Genomic DNA, 24,900 nt, shown 5'->3' on the forward strand with positions numbered 1-24,900 from the left:
ATTTTTTCATTTGTCTATAATAAATAATTTCAGTTTTAGTTTGTATTTGTAAAATTGATATTGTAAATTTTATTTTTTCAAAATGTAAATTATTATTATTTCACATATAATTTTTTAAATTAACCAAAATTTTATTTAACACTGCTTTTTGATGAATTCACCAAGAGTGTAAACAAAACTCTACTTTTGAATATGCATTAATGAAAATAAATTATATTAGGACAACTATATATGTAATGAATCTTCAAAATTATTTGACTTATTAGGATTTTTTTTTTAGAAAACGGAATTAACTTATATTTAACTAAATTTTGGTACAAAGCCGACAATGTGAAGGAAATAGACAGGGACTTTACATAATTATAAAGATAAAATGATGAAATTTATAATGGAAGTAGTGATATATACATGGAATATGGCCTAACCCATCCAAGGAGAGAGTCCAAAATGGTGAAAATGCAGTGTTGATTTTACTTATTATTAAGACATTGCAAATAGCAATCTATACCATATTGCACATGATCTATAGCACTATCAAGATTTTTTGTCTTTGCAAAAGAATGAATAAATGCATATACTTGTTGTGAAAACATAATTATTATTACTTGAATTACAGAGTATTGTATATTACGTTAGAACGTCACGTTCTGAATCCAGAGATACAAGTTGATTTATTGGACAACTATGCCGACAAAAACAACAAATATTGAGTGTGGATTGGAAGCATATACGCATGCATGGTTAGTGTCATTGTTATCCTCAAAATCTTGTAATAACAAAAAATGACATGTGTAGTTAAGCTCAAGGGAATTTAAAGCCACCACCTCCAAGATCTGTTTGTGCACCTCCAGGAGGATTAATTGCTACCCAAAGTAAAGAAATTGTGATAGCAATCAAACCTGACCATACAAACACTATAGTTGGAGTCTTCCCTCTTCTTCCCATCAACCCTTTTGCAAATGGATATAAATGAGCCAGAACCCAAAAACTGAAAAACGCCCCACCGATGAACTTGCTCCATTGAGGCACAGACTCATAAATCGTCCTCGAAAACGCCACCACTATAGCTATTATGTTCACCATTCCAATCACAATAGGTGGGATCATCAAAGATGTCCATTTAACCAAGTAAAGCTCGGCGTAGATATCTTCGTTTTCATCTCCCGCGGACTTGGACGTTAGTGTGAACGAGATTTCGATGCCCGCGATGACCTTGAGTAGTCCTTGCACCACCGCGGCTAAGTGAGCACTGGTTCCAGAGATGAGCCAGAACTGCTCGTTTCTCCACCACTCTTCGAGCCCGATTCCGGACCATTTCACTTCCAATATTGCTAACCCCATTAGACAGAGTGATATGGTTAGGAGGAATAACAAGAACGCGACATTAAGTGTTTGTACAATGAAGTAGCCTGAGAAAAGCGAGAGTGCCGGAAGGAAACAATAAACCACAAGAAAGAATGAGGTGAAAGGGTAGACGCCCACGTTGAGGTAAGCGAGGCGTTGGAGGAATTTGAGTTTGGATGTTGCTAACAAGGCATTGTTTCGTGAAAAGAATATCTCGACTGAGCCAGTAGCCCATCTGAGAACCTGGTGGAGTCTGTCTGTGAGATTGATTGGTGCTGATCCATGGAAGGCATCTCGCTTGGTGATACAGTAGACAGAGCGCCACCCTCTGTTATGCATCCGATATCCGGTCACCACATCTTCTGTCACCGAGCCATAAATCCATCCAACACGATCACCCCACTCTGTCTTGTCCTCATACCTGCATGTGATCATCCACATTATAAATGAGTCACTCTTATCCGAAATACGACTATTTATCATAGCATACTAGAAGGTTAGGCAAAGAATGAAGACCAGCACGATATTGACGAAACAGCTTCAGCTACAGTAGCTGCATCGAGTGGTTCACGCGGAGCTCTAAGAATACCCGGTGGTCGACCATATTTGACAGCAGGATGATCAGCAAGAGGACGGCCTTGGAATTCTGCAACAGGGATCGACTCAGCTAACATTGTGGAATTACCAAAACGTTTCGGCAATAAGTTCACATCAAGATCAGGATCAAAATCTGTTGCTTTTAGAGCTTGAGTTTCCGAGCCTTTATCTGTTATCTTGTCAACTTTTGGAGGATCAAAACCATAAAGAGCAAATCTTCGAAACATGCATCCTGTCCCCACATAAACCGGGCCCTAAAATGGAATTGATCAGTCAATCTCTACATAGTTTGTGTCATACCATTATGTGAAAACGTACAAACATACATGCAAAGTTTACCTGTAAGCCATCAAGTGCTCTCATATTACCATCGAAAAACACGGTGTTGTTATTCGCATAACGATCAGAGGGATCAATGCCTTCAAATCTCTGAGGAAACTGAATATAACATATATCTTCGCCACCTCTGTCCATCATAAAACACATTCCTTCGCGGATAGCTTTGCAGTTATAGATATAATGGTCACAATCAAGGTTGAGTATAAACGGACCATTAGACAAGATGGCCGAGGCTCGTACGAGGGCATTCATGGCACCGGCTTTCTTGTTATGATCATACCCAGAACGTTTTTCACGTGAAACATATACAAACATGGGTAAACGGATGTCCACATCAGTAAAATCTAAAAGATTTTCCTCCGAACTTCCCATTAGTGGATCATCACTAGGGGGCTTCAGCATCACCTATTGATAACAAATATCAAAAAAACCACAAGTTACATAAAAAAATATAACGAATTAGTTACGGATGTTAATAGTGTAGAACAAGAAACATCCGAGGACAACAAATTTTGCTTGTACTTGAAGAATTCCCGCGTGATCGCCTTTGGCATGTTCACCAGATGGAATGGCCCAAGTTCCAGGCCAGTGGGTTCCGTCGGCCATCCAAGTAGCCTTTGGGACTTTGATTTTCTCAAATGGATCTGTCCCGCTCTCTCTCATGTGCTTCATCATTTTCATCTCCTCCCTTGCGTTGAATGCTTCTGATCTTCTCCTTATCGAATCAGGTAATCCATTTATTCTTACTTTGAATTCATCATACTCCCTCTTCACTCTACGCCTATCTTTGACAAAATCTGCCCTTTTCTTGTTCTTTGTTGGATCGCCTTTCATACTGAAATAAGGTTCTGGATTCCTAGGCTCGATGTCATGTTTTCTACAAAAAGGGACCCATAAATCAGCAAAACTCGCTGCCTCCGCCATAGCTTCAAAGGTCAAAAGGGCACCACCATCATCAGAAACATAACAAGCTAATTTCTCCACAGGGTAGTCAACAGCTAGAATTGATAATATAGTGTTGGCAGTGACGAGTGGCGGCTCTTTTTCGGGGTCTGCTGTGGATACGAACAAATCAACACCAGGGAGGTCAGAGCGACCAGTCGGGTTGGAAGGCGATGGCATTTCGAATTTATCATGCAACACATCTAAATCTGTGCTTCTATTGACTGGATTCATCTTTGGAATCTGATCAAGGATCCAAGAAAAGCCAAACCATATCTCACAAGTAACCGACATCAACCAAAGCCATACCGCATCTTCATTTGGGTGTCGAACTCTCCAAGCCAAGAAAAAGCACAAGACAACTAACCGAACAGCAATCAACAACCTGAGTGATCATTGAGAAAATGGTACGTTAATGCTTACTTCGCCTCCGTGGTGGAAACAGTTGGCAACTTAATTTACAAGGATCACATAATTTAATAGGGGGAGTTAATCTACATGAATGCGCGCCACATTTTTCTTTTAATTTTTGAAAAAAATCAGCACAAAATGATTAATACATACCATGTATATGAATTTTAGAGTACCTGTAAGGACTAATAATGCTATTCGGGATAGGTAATTTTCGACTTAGAGGCTTCCATGGTTTGTCTGCGGAATCCAACATGCCCCCTCTAAAGCTTCCTCCATCCCCATTATCTCCATACGTATCGTCTTGAGGCCAATATGCGTTCCCATATCCATACGTGCCTTGTGTTTCATATAGCCATTTATTGTTGTCGAATTCTCCATTTTGGTTCCTTTTCATCAAGGACATGCTGCGGTGATCTCTCTTGGGATCATCCGGGACCGGAAGCGATAGAGTTCCATTCGAGAAATCAACTGGCTCGTCATCATATTCGCCGACTTTGTATGGCTCCTTACATCCTGGACACAGTCCGGTGTCTCCTTGGGCATCCAAGTAGCAATCTCTGCATATTTTAAACCTGAAAAGAACAAAACATTTTCTTGAATGAATATCAAATGAAGAAACACTTCTTGGTGAATTCATCATTGTAATGTATATGCAAGGGGAAGATGCAATTTTTTACGTTTTTGTGTACAATTATCAAGTTTAGTCACAAAAATAAATTATTGATTGTCATCCATGAAAAGAGAATAATTTCAGTAAATTTCCAATTTTGGTAGTGTAATTATCATTCAAAGAATAGTTCTAGTTATTTGTGTCTAAATATCCTAAATTGAAAAACTTTTTGTGCGAAAATTAGACAACTTATGAATGTTAAAATACTATAAAAATCCTTTAATCATAGTCATATATATATATATATATATATATTCAAGTGATTATAACATTTAATCTATACCTGCATTCGCAAGGAATGACATCTTTGCCACGCTCGTCTTTCATAACCTTGCCATCACAAGCCGGCATGGCGCAGGAGGAGCCCTTAGATCCGGCCATTTGCGGATGGCTCACCTCGGAGTCGATGACCTTGTCCATTAGATGAGCACGAGTCACGCTGTTGAACCCGCCCGTAAAGAGAGAATTCGACACGTATTGTTCCTCGGCTTTTGTGGCCACGGAGGTGTCCATCGGCTGATTATCCGGCGTAGGAGGAATGTGGACCGTGTAGTTCATGTAATCCCCCGACGATAACTCTTCGGACATGTCTAAATCTTCTCTCGACAGGCTGACATACCTCCCGCTGGAGGTTCGTCGCGCAAATTTCACGGTCTGCCCAGTCGAACCTCGGTTCCCTGATGAAGAAGAATTGGCGGAGCTGCGCACCTTCTTCGATGGCTGGCTCGACAAGGTCGCCATTTTCGTCGCAGAAAATATATAAATGTGTTATGTATACGCTAATGCCTGCAATAATTTCAGTCTGATCCGATCAAGTTTCATTTCATCCTCAAATCGACATTTTGCAGCATTGTCGTTTGTATATTCATCATGAACATCATGTTTTCGGAACGAAACTTCGTGAATCCCACGATTGTCGAGAGGCTATGAAGATCTTCAACAAGTCTCTGATTCAAATTAGCAGAAAAGATTGTTTCATGCACGCGTGCATGTTGGGAAATATAAGGAAATTGTAAGAATTGCAAATAATTAGATGGTCGGGGAAATTAAGATCCTAAAAATGTGATATAAAGTTGAAAACCTCCCAATATTCCTGAGGACTAATTAGTGGACGGACGAGAAGCAAGGGGACGTAGAAATTAAAGGGACAAATATTTAATATAAAATTTAAGACAATCGTAAATTATTTTTCAAATCGTGTTAAACTAGTAGCAAAATCTAGATAAGAAAAATTCGAGGTTCCTCTTGTTGAACAAAGTATATGAGCAAATATTACCTTCTTCACCAATTTTTTACAATTTATCACGTCGATCACTTGTTGATAAGTAGTTGCACCCTAGCACAAAGTATTGGATTCGAGTCTTGCGATTGGAAGAGAGATATTATATAGTCTATTTTCATATTAGTTCTTCCTGCTCAGTATAACTCTGCAAACTGGGTATCATTATCTAATAAAACACAAAAATCGGGTCAAGTTTGTGAAACGATTATTCTATTATATAGGTTATTCACGAAAAAATATTATTTTTTATGTCAAATATATTACTTTTTATTATAAATGTGGACATGATTAATCTGTCTCACAAATCACGAAGAAATATCCGTGAACCATCTTGTGAAAGATATTATATAATCTATTTTCATATGATCAGTATATTTTATTGTTTGGATTGGATGTGTCTAGAGGCAGAATTCCTCCTCAATTTTCGTGTTCACCAACTTATTTAATTTTAATTAATATGCGGGTTGATCATTTTTATATTTTCAGCTTAAAAATTAATTTTTTTATTAATTTAATAAAATTAATTTTTTATTATAAATTATTCAAATAAAATATTCGTCAAACCATAAATCTGTCACATTATCAAGCGTTGTTCTCGGTACACATCGTCTCTCAAAGATTACATTTTGTTAATTTTTTATAAAATATGTAAAGATTTTACTTATTCAAAAATTTGATATTTTCTTATACCATAATGCTGTTAGATTTGGAGAAATTTTGATTAAGATATTATTGTGAAGGTAACGGAAGTTTTTTTTTTTTTTGGGGTAAAATATAGATTATATAGTATATATCTGTATACTCTAAAAGAAGTCTTGCATATTCTAAGTAGATAAAATTAATAATTATTTATAACACTAGTTAAGATAAATGTTAATTTTTATTGTAATTTATATTTTAATTAATTTTTTCCCCTTATTTTAAAAATAAATTTAACATATTATATTATATATTCAGGCGTTATCGTGTGATGCAACACTCGGGGAAAAAATTAAAATCCACCTCTTTAACCACTACACACTAGTATGGCCCATTTTATATTCTATTTTTAGATGACAAGAGAAATTTCCATAGAAAATAATTGAATATGATATTTAACAACCAAGTACTATTACCAAGAACACAAAATATAACACCAAATGACCAAATAAATTACCAAACCCTGAAATCTCAGGTAATACAGTAGAATTACACATCAGGAAAAAGAAGGAAAAAAAAACAAGATTCACACGCACGCCAATGTCCTCCACTTACACACCCAAGTTAAGGATCCATGGCTTGCAGGCTTATTACACACAATAGTAAGATGCTCGAACACACACTTAAAAACACACAAATTACACAAATATATATATATATGTATGTATATATACGTATGAGTGTGTGCGTATATAAAGTGTAGAATATTTTATTTAGTTGTGGTGACCGCCAGGCAGTTTCTCCTTGATTTTGTCCATCATCCCCTTCTTCTCAGGTTCTGGTTGTGCTCCGTAGGCTCCGCCGTATCCCGCTTCGTGATGTGGCTGAGTGTCTTTGTGGCCGCCGGGTAGCTTCTCCTTCACCTTGTCCTTGATACCCTTCTTTCTCCTACCACCTTGCCCGTCGTCCTCAGAAGACTGCCATATATATGTAAGATTTTATATATGAACAATCAATAAACTTGATGCACAGAAAATATTTTTCTATTTTGCCCGAGTAAAAGACTAAAAAGTGAAGTGATTCCTTGACCAGGCCAATAACGTACCGAGCTACTTGAGCTGCCGGATCGGCGGTGTTGGGGTTCACCGGTGGTGGGTGGCACCCCGATAGGAGCACCATGGTGATGCTCGGCTCCATGAGTTCCTCCGAATTCTCCTCCGGCCGGATGGTGGACGGGGTTGCCAAACTCGTCGGTCTTCCTCTGCTCAGCTCCATAAGGTCCGCCGAATTCTACTCCGGTCGGATGGTGGACGGGGTTGCCAAACTCGTCAGTCTTCCTCAACTCGTCACCGTAATGCGCCATCTGCCTCTTGTTATTTGTTTTGTCAAGAATGTAATAGAAGATAATGTGTGACAATTGGTGATCTTGAATCTAGGCTGGTGAGGAATATATATATTGTCAAGGTTGAAATCGAAGGTGATTTTGGGCTGGACAAGTGTCGGATAAATCCGAGAGCAGTTGGACACGTACCGAACCTTAATTAGGCTACGTGTACTTTTGCCACTTTTTCTTTTCTCCGAATACGAGGGCACGTGTATTTGTACTACGATATAATATTACACAAAAGATTTGTCTTGATTTCGAATGGATATTAACATAATATAACATTTTGTTAAGCTCCATTTCAAAATATAAAGGAAAAGATCATCTAAATCTATTATATAACTCGCAATAATTTAATATAATCGATTTTTTTATTGTGAAATCACAAATTTGAATTGATGTATTGATTACTTCTAAAATGCATATATTTCTCGGGCAAAAACTTATGTGAGATGGTTTCACGGGTCGTATTTGTGAGATGGATCTCTTATTTGGGTCATCCACGAAAAAATATTACTTTTTATGCTAAAAGTATTACTTTTTATTGTGAATATGGGTAAGGTTGACCCGTCTCACAGATTAAGATCCGTGATACGGTCTCATACGAGACCCGCTCTATTTCTCATACCTAAAGATTTCATTTGGAATTTGGTTTTTCATCTTGCAACGATGCGCGAAAATCCCGCTTGTGGTCGTTCATTGGTTAATCAGTCGCCTTCGCTTTTTCATCAACCGTGGCCATTTTCCTTGCCAGTTTGACTATTTTCAACAAGGCACAAATTTGTCCTATGGAGGTGACATCGATTACCTAAAATATTCTTAGATGTCAGGATCTCAATTCTCAAATATATACGAGGGAAGATCGCAATTATAGTTTTTATTTTTGTTATTTCAATCCATCGTTTATATAATGAAATTTCAGTTTTAATCATATATCGAACATATATTTAATTATATAATGATTTAAAACTCGGACAATGATCTTATCAAATAGAAACCAGGTTTTTTTGTTCTCTTTTTGCTCCAAATAATTTTTAAAAGACGAGAATAATGATATAATAGAAAGTAAGAGATAAATATGGAAAAAATTAAAATTAAAAAAACAATAAAATACATAATTAAGAAACATAGTAAAATTCTTAAATTGATTTCTCATAATTCTTCTATTATCTCTAATTTTCATATTTTCGAATTTTCAATTTTCAAATTTTTTTCCTCCAAGAATCTTCCGTATAATTTTGTTGTTCCTGACACGAAATGCATTAGTTGGTTCATTCTATACACAAATTTTTTTAATATTTATGCGAACATATTGTATTTTTCGATTATTTAATATAAAATGATACGAATACTATTTAAAAAAATGAATCAGTAAATTATTTTACGTATTTCATGTACTTTTCATGTATTACTTTTTTTGTTATTGTTAATATTGGGTTAGAGAGTTTAGAGATGAGGTAAATAAAACTCTTTTAAAAAATTGAACATTGAGAAATTAAATTGAGTGTGGTTTTAAATTCAAGCGGAATGAACTCAAAATGATTTCTCTAAAAAACGATTAAATATTTCGTAAAACGTTTAAAGATATGCACGTTGAATGTGTAAAAACGATTTAGTTAAAATATTTTATCAAACACATTGTATGCAAAAAATTTGTATTTGAAAGACACATAAAATGTTTCAACTATATGTACAAAAAACAGTAGCAAAAGTAAGTAAATGAAATTAATAAATATGCACGAATTTGTTTATGGATATTAGGAGAATATCAACTTCTACGTCGTCCTTTGTTCCCCTCGGAAAGATTAACTAAAAGACGGTGATTTATATAACCATTTGTAAAAACTCATTTCGATTTAAGACTTACCATTTATCTAATCAACTCCTTGCACATTCTTGATTCTAGGCCAACCTCACGATCCACGTAATATTTTATGTCATTTATGACAAGACTACAAATAGAATTTTTAAATTTGTTTTGTGTGAAAACTATCATTCAACTAAATTTTGAAGTTCATTTCTGTTGTATACGTGGGTGATCTTGTGTGTGAGCAAATTAATTGATTACAATGTGTATACTATCAAATATATCATCACACAAATGCAAAAGCTCTCATTAAAGTCATATATCTATTTAGACTCATCTTCTTGTGTTTTCTCTCATTTTAGCTAATTTCTTCATTCACAAGTATGTGTTTTGAATCTGTTTCATAAGCTTTTATTAGATCTTCAAGATTATATATATAATAAAATGAGTAGATCTCTTGTGAGACGGTCTCACAAATCTTTATCTGTGAGACGGATCAATACTATCGATAATCACAATAAAAAGTAACTATTAACATAAAAAGTAATATTTTTTCATATATTACCCAAGTAAGAGATCCGTCTCACAAATACGACCTATGAGATCATCTCACACAAGTTTTTGCTTAATAAAATATACTAGAGAAAATAATATGATATTTGAAAAATGTTTTGTACGATTTCTGATATAAAAATGATCATATTCATGTTTCTGGTAGGTTGTAGTCCGATTTGGTCCAGCTCCAGGAGCTTAACATTTGAATGAATGAGAAAGTTGGATGAGCAAAACGGTTGAATGAACGTGATCTGATTTGGTGATTATAGCTCTTAGATTCATTTATTTATGGTCAAAGTGGTATTGCAGCCATTTATCTTATTTTTACATAAAATCAAGAATTACTAAATCTCGAGTTCATGTGAGAGAGATATGCTTGTAATATTAAAACTGCTCAAGTATAGCCACTACTTGTATCCGAGTTGTAGAACAACTTCATTACGAATTATCTGCTTCTTAAATTTCGATTCAGACTTCAAGAATTATTTATAGATCATCGACTTAACTTTACAACACTTGCTAAATAGTTCACCTCGATTACGTTGAATTCACTCGATTAGTCCGAAATTTGATTTCAAGATAATTGTATAACTTTTAATCATTTTAGCATGTATTAATTTGGATAATTGATTTGCGAGTTAATACTGAAACACTTTTGCTCACCAAATTTTTTGCAAGACTTCTTTTGAATTTTAGTTCGTCGAATCTTTCAACTTGATATTTTACTACCCACTTGATTAAATATACTAAAACAAAAAACAATTTTTTTTTATAGTAATCTTCACAGTTCAACAGTTAAAAATGATTATTCCTCGGACAACGACCACCATTATTAGCAACCCAACTCCGTCATTACTCATTGGAGTTTTGAAAAACTGACTGAGTTGTTGTTTAAGAAGGAACGGGCTGCGGAGATATAGCTTCAAAAGTTCGATTGTCAGACTTGCATTAATACTGACAGGAAAATTGAATTTTAATTTTTGCAAATTGACATATTTCATATTTTGATTGATCTCACTATTTAAAAATAAGGCAGCGTTACAGATACGATATATATATATATATATATATACCCATAAAATGGTTCTGTAAGGTAAAATCTGTTTGATTTTAGTTTTTTATTTTCTTTATATGAGTTTTACATTAAATTCGTCGAATCTTGCTTAATTGTTATCGATATTATCTTATGTATTTAATATAGATCGATAAGAATTAAATAAGATTCGACGAATTTAACGAAGAAAATAAAAAACTAAAACCAAACAGATTCTACCTTCCAGAACCACTTTTTGGGAAAGGCTTGGTTTATGCCAAACATGTATATACACTAAAAAAAAGTTACCGGACCAGATTAGCAATTACCACTCAGACTCTACAGGCGACGATTGCAAATTGAAAAAGATTCGAGCAACATATGTTTTCCAACATCTAAAAGGATTCTATTTTAAGTTGGTTTGAATATCTCAAACATTTTAGAAAATTTTAACACATCACAAAGTTTCAGTGCCTTCTGAACATCTTGCTACTTGTGAACGATGTAGTTCAAACACGTAATTTTCTAACAGATGTTTCGTAGAAAAATGTTCAAATCTTGCTACATGTTAAGCTTAACCCATGGTTGACTCTATTCTTCCCAAATAAATCCAAACTGCGATTGTTTTCAGCTTAAATGTATGATACAGCATTAACTTTATCACGTATCTCTTTTTATCTGTTATTTTAAAAGTACGACAGTTAATTACCATTCATACGACAAATATATAGAGTGAGATTTAAAAAGTAAATACATTCTTTAGGCTTACATGAACGCAAACTCAAAGATCACAAAGCTTCATGCTCTCTCAACGTATAAGAAAACACGATTTTATTGAAATTGAAATTAATTTAAGGAAACACTCGGATGTGGGGTTGTGGTATTCAGTAGTGGTGGCCGCCAGGTATGATCGTACACTCACACACACATATATATGTATGTATTTATATATACATGTGCATTGAGTGTAGAATATTTTACTTAGTTGTGTTGACCGCCAGGGAGTTTCTCCTTGATTTTGTCCACCATCCCCTTCTTCTCAGGTTCTGGTTGTGCGCCGTAGCCTCCGCCGTATCCCGCTTCGTGATGTGGCCGAGTGTCTTTATGGCCGCCGGGTAGCTTCTCCTTGACCTTGTCCTTGATACCCTTCTTTCTCCTACCACCTTGCCCGTCGTCCTCAGAAGACTGCCATACATGATTATATATATAAGATAACAAGAATCAATACATGTAAACATAAATGCGCCGAAAAAGCTCGGGTGTTTTCAAAAACCTTGCGCACTTATACCACTTATCAGGGAATCTACCAGAGATTAACAAAGATTGCTGATCTTGCTTTTGAAGTTCTTTGTTTTTTCAAATTTCCAAAAAGGGTGTCAAATACATCGAGGCTAGTGTAAAAGTCTAAAAACTAAGTGATCATCGCTTAACCAGCAGACCACTAACGTACCGAGCTGCTTGAGCTGCCGGATCGACGGTGATGGGGAACATCGGTGGTGGGGGGAATCGAAATAGGAGCACCATGGTGATGCTCGGCGCCAACATGATGTCCGCCGTATTCTCCTCCAGGCGTGTGGTGGACGGGGTTGCCATACTCATCAGTCTTCCTCAATTGTTCACCAAGCTGGTGGTTCCCATGTGGCTCCATCTGCCTTCGTACCTTCTTGTTTCAAAATAGAGAATGTTCAAAAGTTGTTACAGCAATAGAGTGATGCGTGATAGAAGTGATATAGGGAAGGTGCTAGCGAGGGATATATATAGTGTGAAGGTGGTAATAGAAAATGAGCTCGGGAAGGACAAGCGTCGGATGAAAGCGAAGCAGGTGGACACGTAGCTATGTATTATTCGGATACGTGTACTTTTGCAACTTTGGCCTTTGTCCTAATAGAAGGGCACGTGTACTTGTATAAAGATAGAATAGAGTATATCCACACATGTATCTGGATTTCGAAAGAAGGATGTTGACCTTTTTTGTAGCGAAGGGAAAATGATATTTTTATTTTAATAATTTGTTTATTTTTGGAGTTGGTGATGGATATATGTTAAACCACTCAAAAGGATTTTCATACTATGGAAAGGTTCATACGATCTAGATGATGATACAATCAAATGAACTTGATAAAATAAATAAATGTGGTAATTTAAGAATCACAATAGTTTTTTATGAAAGTTTCAAACATTTAATCATTTTATGTCTTTCAAGATTTCTATTATCACCAAACCAACAATACAACAACTATAATTAGGAATGGGTCCTTGGATTCAATCAGTTCAAGATTTCTCGAATGTGATCAAACAAAGGCCCGAGAAATTGTGAGAGGCCTTAGCCTTGATTGATCCTTGAAGATTAATAATAAATTTGAAAATAGGGCTTGAGACTGGTTTGATAATTTTTCAAATGGCTGTAACTTGGAGATGTTGATAAAATTGAGAGAGTGTAGAATTGCAAGTTGTTTTGGAGCTTCAAATCCTTGCAACGTTCGACTTTTGCTTTATCTGATACAAAAAGAATTTTTTCTCGATCTTTTATTGATTCATTGCATGTTGCATTAAATGATTGTTGGCACATTGCCATAAATGATAACAAATGAATCTGAAAATTTGATTTCGTGAATGAGAAAACTGCAACTATTCCCTATCTCATTGAGAGACATTCTGGTTTTCTGATAATTGGGTTCATGTTTCATGTTCCGGAGTTAATCGACTTAAAGATATAACCAGACAAGCCTATAATTTATCGTTCATATAATAATGCGATAATTTGAGGAAAAAATGATGTTTTTAATTATTAGAATTTGTCGCAATAATTCGAGCTATTAAAATAAGCAAATTGAAATATTATGAATTTTTATATAAAATTCAAAGTTTGGTAATTTAGGAAAATTAGTCGTTTGAATATTAGTTTAGTGCCATTTAAAGATAAATTATATATTTTAGGCATTTTAATTGAATATTGGAAGTTTAGAAATTTAAAGTGCCTAAATAAATAAAGTTGGAATTTTAGTTGAAATTAAATGAATGTGAGATTGTTATGCGATGATAAGACCATTTAAATTTAATTAATATTCGAGTGATTTGTTTGAGTTGATATTTCCAAGATTTTCTTGAGGATTTAAATTACTGGTAAATTGGTTGACGTACGTAGAGATCAGTTATTTTCACGATGTCTAACAAAGCATATGATAATCCTATGTCTAATTTATTTGTTACTTGTTGATTTGTGTTATATTATATGCAGACTTGCACATTATCAGTGGGTAATTGATGTGTAAAATAAATAATATTTATTTTGTTCACACACATTTTTATTTTAGTTAGACACATCAATACCACTTAACATATCATATTGAGTTTGTCTGTTATTGAGATCCAGTTATATTTCGGTTGAGATCCGTTATATATATATATATATGATATGATATTATGTAATGGAGATGTTTGATACTTTGATTCGGTCCGACTTAGGTAGTTGTTAGCTTCAAGGCTGGGCCATATCCCAAGTACGGTCCGCTGAGTCGTTGACCAGCTCGAGCATATCATGTATGATTGCTGATACCGATCATTTAACTCTTGATATCATCATATCCAGCATGTATTCATGGATTGCATCATTGAATTTATATGCCAAACATTGTGGTTTCTTGATGTCTCGTATTGGAGTTTCTGACCTCCGAAAGGTTGTTGTCGAGTTTTTTGTGTGGGGACATAATAGGTGGTACGACCTCAGGTGCTCGAGAGGAAGCGATCAGGAAGTACTAGAGCTCTATGAAAGTGGGCTCAATCGTATTTAGATAATGCGTAGCATTTTCATCTCTCGGATTATATGATATTTTTTTTGTTTGTATATGTCATGAATGTGTATAGTCGTCACTTGCTTATATAAATATTATTTATTGAAGGCATATGTTGTTTATTTTGAGTATTTGATTTCTGGTATATCTTATTTACGGGAAGGTCATGCCGAAATTTTTATAAGACCAAACACAAATTTTTAACTCACGATTTAATTGTTTACTGATTAATTATGATTGTACGTGTAATTAATACTGATTAGGACAACGAGCCCTCAACTAGATAACGTGTAACTCACCAAGTGTAGCATGAACAAACCTTAAAATGAGTTTATAATTCTGCAACTCTTATCACTCAGCAAACACACACAGCATATTTCTACTTATTACAATGGTTTATGACATCCCAGTTAGAAGTGTAGAGCAGGGTATTATCATCTACGTGAATATTCAAGAACCATGTACAATACAATGAAAATGGGATAGCTATTGATTATATGGACATTATATTAATAACTCAGTAGTGGACTGTCGAATGATTTCTCCCCCACTTTTTGATTCTACCCCTTTATTCCTGTTGTATCTCCAATTACGATGCTTGAATTTAAGGTTGCTACCTTTTCTGGAAATCGTATATTATCACCACCTTGTATCAGCCTCTTGACCTACCCACTTATGATGCCCATGTATTTATATATACTAGGAATGATCACGTGCGATGCACGTGGTGATTAATAATGAAAAATATAATAACGAGATTTAGATAATTTTTAAAATCGTTTGAATAACATCTTGTTTACGAGTATTTATTAATCTAAATATATCAAAATACAATAAATAAAAATACACCATGACGATAAATCAAATATATTCACTTATTTATATAACATTTTTCAATTTACATGATTATAACATAATGACAGCTCTCTCAAATTAACAAAGGTATTTTTCATCCAAATATCATTCACAATGAAAAACAATATAAATAAAATTAAGAGAATAGTAAATTTTACTAAAACCAAAATCACAATGTATTTAAATGGAGTGCATATAGTGATTGCCAAATAAAATTATCTTAATTAACTAAATTATCATAATGATGTTAAAATAAAACTCATAAACTTGTTATTAAGTTAAATATCAATGGTGTCTTTGCTAACTTTTAACTCATTGCGAATTTTGTTTAACTTTTTCCTTTTATAGAATAGATATTACAAATCAACTCAAATATTTTAAACGGTATAGTAGCTCAATCGTCATGATTCGATCGATGTATCCAACAAGGACAATTATTGCATTCCAACAATATCAATAATTACACTAATTGCAATCTATGAGAATCGATCTCATGACTTTGACTCTTATATATACCAATTGTAAGATCATGCATTTGTCGATTTACCAAAAGTTATAACCGGGGTAACGATGCAACATTAACTAAAATCTTTTAAAATCATAAAACAACTCAAACGTCACATTTAGATTGTTATATCTTACATAAACAATTATTGCACCTAACAAATATGATATATTTGTTATTTTACATTTTAGAAATCATTTTTCTAAATCAAATTTATTCTCACTAATCAAATAGTTTCATCGAACACAAAATAATTTTAATTGCTAATAATAATTTAAACACAAATATTAATTGTTAGGATGACCACTCTATGTCATCATCCATGCTTCATTAAGTTGCAATCATAGTAATAATGCACAATGAATTGGTAAACATAACTTAGTTAATTTAATATGTGAGTAATATTAAATAATAATTTTGTTATTTTGAAATGTGAAAAATAGTTTTTATGTATATAAATTCATCATATATAATGATAAATTAATTAATATGTAGAAAAGAGAAAAAATTATTTTTTATGTATGTAATTTCATCGTATACAATTAGAAATTAATTAATAGGTTGAAAAGAACAAACAAAATAACAAATCAATATATTATATACAATGATTTCGTAATAGAATAATGCTAATATAACCATACTTTGTATTATGTTTAGAACGCAATTGAAAATTAATAACAAAAATATATAGTAATAGAAACTTTTAATTTTAAAAACATTATTATCTAAAATATTATCATAATACATAATGAATCATAAATGAAATCACTAAATTATTGAGTAACTATTTATTTAATTATTACTTAAATCAATTTATAAAAGAAAAGAAAAGATAAGATAAGATATAAATATTAAATATTCATTAGCAACCATGAAGAAATACACTAATTTTTGTGACAAATTTTAGTTAGCAACAAAGAAAAATTATAGGTAAATTGATAAATTCAATATGCATTAATATCCAAAGGCATTTAAGATAGACAATAAATTATAAAAGAATCCATCAAAAAAATTATTGATTTAATTTGCTACATTAAATGAATAAGGGTATATTGGAAAATTCACAATTAAAAGTCATATATTTATATGTATGTTAGATTTAACTGAGAAATAACATTTTATACTCTTGTAAAAATATCGGGAAAAAAATCCACAAAAACTATTATATAAAAATTAATAGTAGATGTGTTCAACTACAATTTGGTTTGGTTTAAAAAAAAATTGAATCGTAATATATTTTATTGATTTCAAAGAGAATAACTAAAATTAGTCGTCAGAACATAGTTACATGAATATAATTACAAAAAATATCACACTATAATACACAGGCAACAAGAGCACATAAAAAAGGCAACCAAATGTGTGATTTAAGTGCAAATGTTTGATTGTAATCCTTATCCGATTAAACACACAGACCACAAGATCGATGAAATTCAAGATAAATAAACTGAAACAAATGAAATCGGGTTAAAAATGTACAAAACTAAAACTGCAAGAGATAACATGTCATACGCAATGTACAGAAACCAGAACAAGTACGTATTAGCTGACTAAAAGGATGCATAATAACTCAAAACACCTATTTCATTTTAACTATGTATTTGTGTCATAATTCCTGCAGTGATAGGTTAGAAGGCACAAATTGTAGGAAATTAGTGTACAAAATTACAGTAATTGCAAGTATTAATTGAAATGAAGTGTTACTAAAAATAAGATGAGTGAATTTGCTCTGCTGTTAGTCAGCAGGCTGACTTTAGAGCCAACAGGCAGCCGGATAGCCCTGTTGTTAATGAAGAGACTGAATTTAGAGCAACCACTCAGCCATAATAGCAGCATCTACCGGAACAGGAACATGGGAAACTCCAAATACTTGGAAAGTAGGGCCTGAACTCTAATGGTAGGACAAGTACAGCAGCAAGGAAACAATACTGATATGGTCCAACAAGCATGGTGGAAGAGACAATAGTTCTCAGTTCGGGTTCAGTAGAGAACAAATATGATTCACTGATTTCTAGAGCTATGTTTGAAAGAGAGAAAACCCGGTTCGGAATAAACAAAACATATTTTAAGTTTGTGACGTCAGATTAACAAACACGAGGCTTATGGAACTCACAGCTTTCTTTAAAAATATCTATCCTCTAACACAGGTACTTTTAGTTTCCCAAACTAGCGAGTACAAATCATCACTTCTGAGGAATAGAATGTGTGCCTGAATATTAACACACGAAGTCGGAATAGAAAGGCCAAGTAGCAAATTCAGATAGAATTTTGAATGAGATTGATCGGAGATTCAGTATTTGAACCGTGGAAATGGAGTACATATTCATAGGCTTAAACTCGATTCGTTAATAGCCCCCACTAACTCCATTTCTTAGGTAATTATGCCAACCCTCCCCACTCTAAGGTATTACCTGTCCACTTCTTCGTTACCATAAACATGCCAAGCGTGGGGAAAAATATGATATGCCAATTTCATGGGTTTCTTATTAGATTTAATAATGAAACTGAATACTCAAGTCAGGCCAGTGAATTATTCTTCCAGTTCGATTTCTACCACTTCCAATTGCATTTAAATTCAAGCTACAGCTTTTCATCCAAGTAAGTCCAAAATTTAAAACAGAGATAATATGGCATTACATGAATAGTTGCAAATTGAGAAAGATACAAGAAAATATATGCGTTTCAAGCCATGATATTTACAAGAATCAAGAAAAATAAAGCAACGAGAATTCGTACTGATTTGTATATCGGCAACAAAAGCTCCTAATTACCAAACCAGTTACACATCAGGACTCATTTGCAGCAGTAGCCTCTCCTAGTAAGGCCACCAATCAGGTCCCCCGGGCTTCTTCACAAGGATTTGATTATATTCAGGCCTCGATGTCTAGTAAACATTCCAGAAAACCCAACCGATAAATATTCAGTCGTCATAATCGATCAATAATGAATTAAGAGAACTGCCCACAATTAGCATCCACTAACCAGATCTTTGAAGAGGAGATACGCGATGAGGAAGAAGAGGACGAAGAGGATCTCGAATTCAGCTAAACGGACGAAGGCAAACACAGAGTTGACCCCTCTGGTCAACAGCGATGGTTGGTCCGAGGAAGACGAATTGCGGCCTGCGCGACGTCCCATTTCCAGATGATCTCCTGCGATTACAACAATAGGATGACGACTATTCTTGCAACGTTCTTATCCGCGGATGAATTTGGGGATTTCTGCAAATTTATTGGGCTTTGTTTTGGAGTCAATGTTGGAAGCTTGGAATAGTCGATGTTTGATCTTTAATTAGAAGTAGAGTTGATAGTAAAAAAATTCGTACTAAAAAAAATGGTAAATTAGTGTTATATTTAATAATATTTTAATTTTAAATATTACTAATTTATTTAATTTTAAAAATAAAATTATTTTTTATATGTTTATTTAAATCATTTCGAAATAATATTAAACAAAAAATATATTAATATATTACATGTGTAAATAAAATAATAATTTATGTTAAAAAATAAGAGTATAAATATTTATTATTTAATTAAAAATAAATTTATTTTAGGAATTTAAATATATAATGACACACTTAATAATTATAAATTATATAAATATTTATAATTTTTTTTCGTAATTCATTAAATTAAAGAAATACATATTATAAATATGAATATAAATAATTATTAGAAAATAAAAAACTATCTTAAAATTTGCTACAATATATTTTTGAAGAAAAAATACTAATAATAATATTATTTTATAATAATTTATTATGATACTTAAAAAATATTAGAAAGCAATAATTTAATTAAATTTTTATAAACATATTTATGAAAAATTACTCGAATTAAAAAAAATAAATATAACTAAATCAGTTCGAATAAATATCATGTGAGATGATCTCACAGATATATACTTATAGGACGGGTTAGTTCGGTTCAGATCTTTAATGAAAATAATAATTTTGACAGTAAATAATATTTTTCATGAGTCGTGTCGAGTAGAAGAACCGTCTCACAAATTGATCCATAAGATAATATCTTGATGGTTTTTGTGAATTAATTTAATATTTTATTAGATTTGATTAAAAAATATATAAAAGACATTGTATATTTATATAAATATTTTTAAAAAAATCATTTGAAGAAATACTAGGCATTTTAGAGTAAATACGAAGTATATTTTAAAAAATAGAGTGTAAATAATACTCTTTTAAGTGTTTATATTGATCGTATCATTTCATCTACGGGGGTGTATTCAATGTAAAAAATTTAATGATTTTTGTATATTTTAAAAGCATATAAGTATTCAATAAAGGCTTTAGAATACTCTATAAAAGTTTATTGATATTCAAAATAGACTTTCTGCTTTGCTGGTCAGTTTTCCCGAGCCTATAAGATTTTGACGCTTTTATCCAACTTTGCCACTGCTCAACTGAACCTGCTCAGCTGGTCATTCAGTTTTGCTCATCTGCTCAATTGGTCATTCAGTTTTTGCTGATTGCTCAATTGAACTTGTTAAATTGGTCTTTCAGTTTGCTCGTTTGCTTAACTGAAACAACTTAATGAGTTATTCTGAAACCAGCATTGCTGATTTCAGCATGCGCATAACACATATCTTCATCGTCTTTTATCAGCATCTTATACTCCGATTCATACTTTGACTTGTAAATATTATCTGTAGATCATTATCTTAGCTTCATAAGACATACTGAATCGTTTCATTTGGATTATCAATCTATTCAGACTGACCAAAATATCGTAATTTATCATGCTCATTTGATTGTTATTTTCGTGCAATCAGTTTGGTTTTGCTGCCATTATTTTGTTCAGATAACATCTAATTTAACATAACTGACGTGATATACAACATGTTCTAAATTGAGTTTTGTGTTAAGTGGTTTTGACGATTTGTCCTTTGCATTATCAAGCTGTGAGAAATCATCAAAACATTGAAAGTTGTCAGATTTTTAATTTGGTTAAATTCGAGTTACGGCTTCCAACTTGAGCTAAAAACTACACACTTGAGTAAATATGTTAGAAACACAAAGACAAATTTTGTTATAATCAAAATCAAGATTGACTATGTTTTTCAACCCAACAAATGATATCTTAATTTTTTTTAGACGTGATATTCACACATCAATATATTTTGATTGTCAAATAGCATATTTTTTTAACATTTTTTTTATTTTTTTATTAATAGCAGTTCAGCTCAATCAATATATCGAATGAAATAATAAATAATTTAATTTGACGGTAGCATTTTATTTTTATTTGGGTATAAAAATGGTCATATCATAATTAAATATATTTATCATATCAATAATTTAAATAATTATTAAAAAATGCATATTTATTAATTTTAATAGTATGTACGTCGCACGAGTGAGATAATAATTGATATAAAAACATGCCAGTCGACCATAGTTTTGATTCTTTTGAAAACTAAAACTGGATAGATTGACCGATGTTGAACCGGAAAACCTGTAAGTTGCAGAAAAATTTGTTCCAATTCGAGTTTTTTTTTAATCGACTGTTACTTGAACAATAAATATAAAAACCAAATAACGGTCGGATTTTTTTATTTATTTTTACAAACAATGAACCCATTACTATAAATTTTAGTTAAGGGTTGGAAATTATAGAAACAATTTTTGCATGGATGCATTCGAATTCTTAAGTTATGATAATGATGGTTATTATTATTAATGTTTCTCATTTTTTTTCGATCATATTGTTATTTTTATAATTATTTACTACATTACGATGTCACACAAAGAAATTTTAGAAACAATTTTTGCATGGATTCAAATTCTTAAGTTATTATTATTATTATTAGTGTTTGTCATTTTTTCTATTTTATTATTGTTAGCTATTTATTAATATTATTATTAATGTCTCTCATTTTTTATTATATATATATAAAGGAGGAAAAAAAAAAGCAAAAATAGGTCAACTTACGAGATCATTTTTCCCAATTTTTGTGTCACTTCCCTTGGGTCAATTCCATATAGTTTTAATGTCTGAACATTTTTTTGTGTTGATAGGAATTTTTTTTTTTTTTAAAAAATCAAAGTCAATAAACAAAGATCGAAGTAGGACCAAAAATTAAACGCAATCTTACTTGCAATAATAATTTTACAATGTTCCCTTAAAGTAAGACGTTACTCATATTTAAATTAATGCATTTTGTATCTCAATCTAATAATATATCATAGTAATTCCAATAATTTAGAATAATATTTTAGAGTCATGATATAATTTTATATTTATAAATTTAGTTAATTACATTAATTAACATTTTTAAATTAATATTTTTATTATGTAACGTCAAACAATTTGTAACAAAAATATAATATTTTGATTTTTTTTAAATATATTATTTTTATTATAAATAATATTAGTGTATTATGATATTGAGGAAATTATTATAGTTAAAATAAAACAAATGACACTTGCTATCTTTCATTTAGAAAAACTTAAGAGTAGGTCTCTTGACGATTTCACGGATCTTTATCTATGAGATGAGTCAATTTTATCGATATTCACAATAAAAAATAATACTCTTAGCATAAAAATAATATTTTTTCATAGATAACCCAAATAAACGATTTGTCTCGTAAAATACGACATTTGAGATCGTCTCATATCCATTTTTTATCAAAGCTTAATTACTCATACACACACACTCTCTCTATCTCCACTACCTTCCGAACTCCATTACTCCACTTTTCTCTTGGAAAAAAGGAAGTGTGCAGAAATTAAAATCTTCTTCTTTACAGTTGAATCCCATTAACCCCCACCTTCTCTATTCATATCCATCTTATTTATAGCAAAGACAACGCTTTCATCCTAATTTGCAAACCTATTTTCTCCGCCATTTTCGAGATTCCTTCGCCAAAAAGCTGAATAACAACTGCAAGAGATGCGTCCAACTGCTGGCGGGGTCCTCTGGTCGCTGTTCCTATTGTTATTCGCTGCATCCAGTGCATCAACCGAAGTAATTCAATCGTCCCTCGTGAGTATCTTTCTGAAAGAATAATCGAAATCTTCCGGTTTGATATATAACTTAGATCCCTATCAGTTCACTAGCAAATTCATGGGTTTTATTCCATTCCACGTCTTTCATTTCTTTGATCGGTTTGATCATGACTGAGTTGTGAATTGGCAGGAAAATGGGTTCACGGCGGAGGGGAACGTGAGCGCGGCGGTGGAGATGGTGCCGATGGGGACGGAAGAGATGATGATTATGGTGAACGAGAGCCGGAGAAGACTGGGGAGTTTTCAGATTTGTGCGCTGTGCACTTGCTGCGGAGGCCGGAGCAGAAGCTACTGCTTGGCGTCGCCGTGTTGCTATGCGATCAACTGCAACATCCCGAACAGGCCCTTCGGCTTCTGCTCCTTCACTCCCAAAACCTGTAATTGCTTCGGATGCCATCTCTAGTCTTTTTATATATATAATATAATCTTTTTTCCTTTTATTTTTTCGAAAATTAGAGTCCCTTTTGAATTTGTTGAATTTTGTTTAGCGTGAAAGTTAAGGTTTTTAATTTGTTTGTAATTATTGATGTTATTGTTTCAAGGACAGCTGATTCCAGGCAAGTTTTCTGGTATTGGATAGAAGACTGCCCCTTTTCTTGATCTTTGATAATCACTTCTTTGTTTTGATCTTCATACAGTTCCCGTGACACTAAGGTCTGAATTTGAAACGAGATTAACTCGGATTTTGATATCGAATTCGAGATACAATTGTAACAAAATCTCGTACAACTAAAAAATCACTTCTTGCATAAACTAAAAAGATGTTATAACAATAAATATATCAGTGTCTTTGGAATCTATCATAATATTTTTTCCAAATATCATTAAAAATCATTTGTGTAATAAGATTTTACACTTTACATTTTATTTGTTCTTAAAACAGTTTGATACTAAAGTTTATATGTAATTTAAAATATATTTAGCACAATATTTTTCAGTTTTGATTATTTTGTTAGAATTAAATTTTTTTTAAGATCCTTTGACTGAACCAGCATTGGGACCAGGATACAGAAATGCTGTTAATCGCATCTGTGTAAATAATTATCTGTTAAGTTCTGTTATGGCTCTGGTGTGGTCTGTCTGGTCCAATGGGGTTTTAAAATATTTAATTGTGCTATTATTATAGTAGGGGAGGCCCAGAGGCCATAATTACTGTCATTTAAATCGGTAACATAAATAATTAGTTGTGGATAATTGCATGCATTACCTTATTTTATTTATATATAATTTTGAGATGTTTTCAAAGCGTAAACATGTATATCTATAAAAATATGTATGGATCGATAAGAGTGTGTTCAAAATTTGGAAATATAAAGAATTCATAGTTTGTTATTTTTTATAAAAGATTTTCAGCAACTAAAATAATTATTCCACGACCGTTAAATATATTAGTTATTTATAACAATTTTATATGAGAGACTTGTTTTTATCTTCAACAATTTAGTTAAATGTGTGTTCGGTATCTGTCAGATCGAAACTTTTTCTATAGTCCTTGATTCACACAAAAACGTTTTTGTACTTTCTGGAACTACGATTATTCTTCGGATGAAATTCAATACAAAACTTTGAAAATATGGAACATGTATGTGATATTGTTGAATAAAATGTTTTAGATCTGGTACAAAAAATACATTTTTGACTATAAATTTGGGACAACAATATTAATATCAATACTTTTTACATTTGTTTGTGTACTCAAATATCGTATA

The 24,900-nt window shown here is 32.5% G+C and overlaps 4 protein-coding genes and 1 long non-coding RNA gene across 5 annotated transcripts; 1 reads left to right on the forward strand and 4 right to left on the reverse strand.

The window, feature by feature from the left end:
• Positions 1-715: 715 nt before the first annotated feature.
• Positions 716-5,327, reverse strand: LOC142536703 (cellulose synthase-like protein D4). The gene is made up of 6 exons (XM_075641984.1): positions 4,590-5,327; positions 3,810-4,208; positions 2,803-3,607; positions 2,281-2,685; positions 1,861-2,195; positions 716-1,765 (listed from the first exon to the last, which is right to left on the reverse strand). The coding sequence occupies exons 1-6, from the start codon at positions 5,045-5,047 to the stop codon at positions 802-804; spliced, it is 3,366 nt and encodes a 1,121-aa protein (XP_075498099.1). The 5' UTR covers positions 5,048-5,327; the 3' UTR covers positions 716-801.
• Positions 5,328-6,718: 1,391 nt separating this feature from the next.
• On the reverse strand, positions 6,719-7,652 carry LOC142536713 (uncharacterized). Its single transcript, XM_075641996.1, has 2 exons — positions 7,333-7,652; positions 6,719-7,204 (listed from the first exon to the last, which is right to left on the reverse strand). The coding sequence occupies exons 1-2, from the start codon at positions 7,588-7,590 to the stop codon at positions 7,001-7,003; spliced, it is 462 nt and encodes a 153-aa protein (XP_075498111.1). The 5' UTR covers positions 7,591-7,652; the 3' UTR covers positions 6,719-7,000.
• A 4,069-nt stretch (positions 7,653-11,721) lies between these two features.
• LOC142536721 (uncharacterized) lies at positions 11,722-12,738 on the reverse strand. Its single transcript, XM_075642009.1, has 2 exons — positions 12,457-12,738; positions 11,722-12,191 (listed from the first exon to the last, which is right to left on the reverse strand). Exons 1-2 carry the CDS (start codon positions 12,652-12,654, stop codon positions 11,988-11,990), a joined length of 402 nt encoding a protein of 133 aa, XP_075498124.1. The 5' UTR covers positions 12,655-12,738; the 3' UTR covers positions 11,722-11,987.
• A 6,006-nt stretch (positions 12,739-18,744) lies between these two features.
• Positions 18,745-19,448, reverse strand: LOC142516852 (uncharacterized). The gene is made up of 2 exons (XM_075619888.1): positions 19,140-19,448; positions 18,745-19,041 (listed from the first exon to the last, which is right to left on the reverse strand). Exons 1-2 carry the CDS (start codon positions 19,293-19,295, stop codon positions 18,973-18,975), a joined length of 225 nt encoding a protein of 74 aa, XP_075476003.1. The 5' UTR covers positions 19,296-19,448; the 3' UTR covers positions 18,745-18,972.
• A 3,384-nt stretch (positions 19,449-22,832) lies between these two features.
• Positions 22,833-23,773, forward strand: LOC142516868 (uncharacterized). The gene is made up of 2 exons (XR_012812643.1): positions 22,833-23,168; positions 23,322-23,773. It is a non-coding gene; the product is annotated as an uncharacterized LOC142516868 (long non-coding RNA).
• Positions 23,774-24,900: the final 1,127 nt, after the last annotated feature.

This window comes from Primulina tabacum, chromosome 1, assembly GCF_025594145.1.
Source record: "Primulina tabacum isolate GXHZ01 chromosome 1, ASM2559414v2, whole genome shotgun sequence".
NCBI lineage: Eukaryota > Viridiplantae > Streptophyta > Magnoliopsida > Lamiales > Gesneriaceae > Primulina > Primulina tabacum.